Source organism: Brassica napus, unplaced genomic scaffold, assembly GCF_020379485.1.
Source record: "Brassica napus cultivar Da-Ae unplaced genomic scaffold, Da-Ae ScsIHWf_192;HRSCAF=340, whole genome shotgun sequence".
In the NCBI taxonomy this organism is placed as follows: Eukaryota; Viridiplantae; Streptophyta; class Magnoliopsida; order Brassicales; family Brassicaceae; genus Brassica; species Brassica napus.
In genome coordinates, this window is record NW_026015347.1 from 26315 (window position 1) to 30875 (window position 4561).

Sequence of the window (4561 nt, forward strand, 5' to 3'; positions counted from 1 at the left end):
TAATTCTCTTTGAAGTTGAAATATTTTTTATTATATTTCTTTTACTAAACCAAATTGTAATGAAATGATTTGTCTTAATATTTTTTTTTTTTAACTATTATCCGTTTAGAAACTATAATATAATAGCCTTGGTTCGACATAAGGATTATCTAAAATTCATAATAGGAAAACAAACAAATAATAGTAATTTTTGGCTATCACTGGAAAAACCAGAAACATCAAACATTTTAACCGAACAAACTAAAATAAATATTAATTTAGAATGATAGTTATATTTAGGAGATTAAAAAAAACAGCCGAAAATCAAAACGATATCCAGATTAAACATATTTAATGTTTCATTATTAAAAAATAATGAAACCGGATTATTACCTAGTATATAATTAATACTCTTGTCTGCTTAAGTATGTTGTTTGTTTGCTGAAAAAGATGGAGTAGGAGGAGGGCCAGGGTTACGAGGTGGTGGAAAAAATGGGAATGGCGGAATTGGAAAAATAAAGTGAGAGGGTGGAGGAGGAGGTGGTGGTGGTGGTGGAGGAGGATGCAGACCTGGAAAGATTGGCGGCAGTGGAGGAAATAGAGAGTGAGGTGGAGGAGTACTGGGAAGAGGAGGAGGACGAGGCTTAAATGGGTTTGGTGGAAAAAACGATGGAGGAGATGGAACTGGTACAGCAGGAGGTGGAGGAAATATAGGAGGGAAAAACGATGGAGGAGGAGCTGGAGGAAGCTGAGGAGGACGAGGCTGAAATGGATTTGGAGGGAAAAATGATCGAGGAGGAGGGGAAACTGGAGGAGGATGAGGAATCACTGGAGGGAAAAATGGTGGAGGAGGAGCGGGAGAAGACTGAGGAGGACGTGGCTTAAATGGATTTGGAGGAAACATTGATCGTGGAGGAGGTGGAGCAGCTGGAGGCGGAGAAAATATTGGAGGGAATAATGATGGAGGAGGAGCTGCAGGAGGATGAGGAGGATGAGGCTGAAATGGGTTTGGAGGGAAGAACGAGGGAGGAGGAGCTGGAGCAGTAGGAGGCGGTGGAAACATTGGAGGGAATAAGGATGAATGAGGAGTGGGGGGAGGCCGAGGCTGAAATGGGTTTGGAGGGAAAAACGATGGAGGAGGAGAAGGTGGTGGCTGATGAAATATTGGAGGGAATATCGACGGAGGAGGAGCATGAGGAGGCTGAGGAAATAATGGAGGAAATCTCGGAGGAGGAGGTGGATGAAACGGATTTGGAGGGAAAATCGAAGGAGACGGTGGCTTAAACGGGTTAGGTGGGAAAATCGAAGGGGGTGGTGCAAAAGGGTTTGGTGGGAAAATCGAACGTGGTGGTGCAAACGGGTTTGGGGGAAGAAACCATGGATGTGGAGAAATGAACTTCTTGTCTCCTATATTTTGCTTCTTGTATTGAAACTGAACATGTTTTGCTTTTCTTATTTGTTTCAGAATCCGTTTAGACTTTCTCCCCGGATGCTTCTTTAGAGCGAATATCTGATTTTTCTCGTTTCTTGAACACTTTTTGTGTTCAGGACATAAAACATGGGATTCCCCGTGATGACCTTTTGTCTCCTGTCCTAAGATCAGTTTTGCTCGTCTGAATCTGCATTCAAGCTTGCCAGATGATCCTGCACAAGTCCACACAAAGGACAACAAATGTTTCAGAACAGAAAAAGAAAATAAGTTTCTTCATACTAAAATCATTTTGCGTTGTGGTACCTGATCTTAAGAAGATGTTATTGTTGTTGCATAGGACAATGTCAGTGATCCTTAGAGGTAGATTTTCTGCATGTGAAGAATGATTACTGAGTGTTATTGCTAAGGCAATGGAGACGAGAATGAGAAGACAAGACATTTTGGAGCTTTGGTTTTTTCAAACAAACAATAAAACGTTGTAGTTACCCCTTTGTTTATAGCATAACTATTGTTCTTGTTTGTTGTATATCAGTTAAGATATGTAAAATGTCCTTTTCACTGACGTAAGATACTCTTGCAGATAGGTTAAAACTAGGTTAACTAAATAGTAAAACCTAAGAAGGTCTGTCTTAGTTATGCTTGAATTTGTAAACTTACTTTAGGCAATTGTTTAAAAAAAAAGTCCTATGCTTTTTGCCAACAATACGTATTCAGAATAGTTCCAAAAATCATGTGCTTGTTCGAGATTCTAATGAAGAAAACGTCTTGGTCAATCTATTTTTAAAATTCCTTTATTAGATTTTATATTATTATTTGTAAAATAAGTTTTCACATCTGAGCTCTCACGATAAAAGTTAGGTTGTTAATATCGTTTATATCGATCCTTAATGAATCAAATATATAACCTACCTACAAAATAAAACGAATTTATTTTTTTATTAGATAAGTGATTAAAATTAATAATAATTAAAATTATCCAAATCTATATATATATATATATATATATTAAAATAAAAAATCATTCATATATATATTTTGTTGCTATTCAAAAATATCTTTAATAAAATTTAATTATTAATAAGCATAACTAAATATTAATCAAGTAAAATTCTTAATTTATATAATTGAAAAGAGAATATTGAGTGATTTATTTATCACTAATGAATATAGTGTACACAAAAAATTTCAATTTTTTCATAATAAGTAAAAAAATTAAATGAAAACATAAATCCCCATAATAATTTATCATTATAGTATTTTAACTAGCAATGCATGTATTAGTAAGTAGTTATAAAATGTTAGGACCGCGGGCGAAAAACCTAGTATTAATAAAAAAAATAAATTTCAACTATCAAAATTTTCCATTCAAAATATATCAACTCAATTATTGAAAAAAATAACCTTCAAATAGATATCTGTTTACAAATTTTTTTTTTATCTATAGTACCACTTAAACCTCAAACTGCCTATCATTAAATAAATACTTTGTATTTGGTTTCTTCACAAACGATGTGTATATTTATTTTAGACAGAAATATTACCAGCTATACCCCTAGTGTGATTTTGTTAAACAAATTTTGGTATAATTCAGGGATATAATGAGTCCCTATGGACCTGAAAGCAAATGGTTGTCCGAATTAGACTCTTGATAGTTATCCGACAATAGTATGTAACCTTCACGAGAGTTTAATGTTTCAAAACCCTCACGATCGTTACTTGTACACAATAAGAACTAAAGAGCATGTTTACAAAAGGCTTACAAACTTTTGCAAGTAATCCATATCAGCTAAATAATGGATGAAGCACGAACTTCGTGATACAAAGCTAAAGAGTGATTAAGAAACTCAAACCTAAATAAACCCGCAAACACACAAATGGGGGAACAAAACATATTATTTTTCCATAGTGATGCAAAGAAACCTGATGAATTATGTAATAAAACACACGAACAACGGTTATTAACTGGGAAAAAGAGTAGTACTTTAAAGTAGAGTTCTAATTGTAAATTTTGTAGTTTGTGATGTTTAGAACTTCTTGTAATTTGTCATCTCCAATAGTAAAACCCATTTAAAGTTTTCAAGACAACAAAAAGAGAAAAAGTCAAGGGAGAGAGAGAAAGACACAAAAACAAAAAGAGCCAATACAAAAAAGACACCTTAGAAGTTCTTACCAATTCTAAAAACGATATTTTAAGAACCTGATTCTTAGTTTTTGTTTCTTTTTGGTTTATTTTTTGAGTTTTTTTTAAAGAACCTCTCTTTAAAAACCTCTATTGGAAATGCTTTTAATTCTGTTAACTCTACTTTAAAGTGTGAATACGTGTCTCTCCTTTAAGCATCAACTCGTAAGTTGTATTAATCGTAACAAAGAAGAGTTATACTTTAAATTAGTTCCATACCAATCCCCTGACGTATTGTAGTGCATGGTAGCTTGAGCATTCAATTCCGCAGTCTGAAGTTCAGGCAACCATTGCTCCGATGTTCTACTCTCTGATTATGTAGCTAGATCTAGGCAATAATTAGTTTTCCTCCATACAATAATAACATAGCAAATGCATATAAACTTATAAAGTTAGTAGTGAATGTTTACATAAGAAATTGTGGTTATTCTAGCATACCTAAATCTGTAAACCATGACTATCTATTCTTAAAAAAAGGGACAACCCAGCTTATGTTAGTATCCTTGTGACTAGTTTTGATTCGAAAAATATTTTAAACAGGTCCCATTCTAACATCATATAAAAAGCTCTTTAACACCTTCTAAACCCTAAACCCTAAACCTAAACCCTAACACTCCCGATCATGGGTGACTGGAAATGACACGGTCTATGCTCCCCAACGGTCAACCCGGAGTTTTTGGAATATCTCTGAATTCCTTCAACTAGCAATCCGAGCACACCAAATTTCCTGTTGAAAATCACTTTAGGATTTTAAATCTGACGGAGTAATACCCGATCATTAATTTGTCCGGAAAAAGACTGATATCATATGGTAACTTGCCATTTATAAACATTGTGTATACACTATATATATCTAATTTTGAACATCTTACAACCTGTTTCTAATTTTATCCAACAGCCTAGTGTCCAACGTTTTACTGTACATATACAACAAAAGAGACATTGCAAATATAACAAAAACTGTCTAGGAT

The 4561-nt window shown here is 34.2% G+C and overlaps 1 protein-coding gene across 1 annotated transcript; it reads right to left on the reverse strand.

Moving 5' to 3' along the window:
- LOC125599607 (leucine-rich repeat extensin-like protein 3) lies at positions 1 to 2201 on the reverse strand. Its single transcript, XM_048772834.1, has 2 exons — positions 1715 to 2201; positions 1 to 1623 (listed from the first exon to the last, which is right to left on the reverse strand). Exons 1-2 carry the CDS (start codon positions 1848 to 1850, stop codon positions 401 to 403), a joined length of 1359 nt encoding a protein of 452 aa, XP_048628791.1. The 5' UTR covers positions 1851 to 2201; the 3' UTR covers positions 1 to 400.
- Positions 2202 to 4561: the final 2360 nt, after the last annotated feature.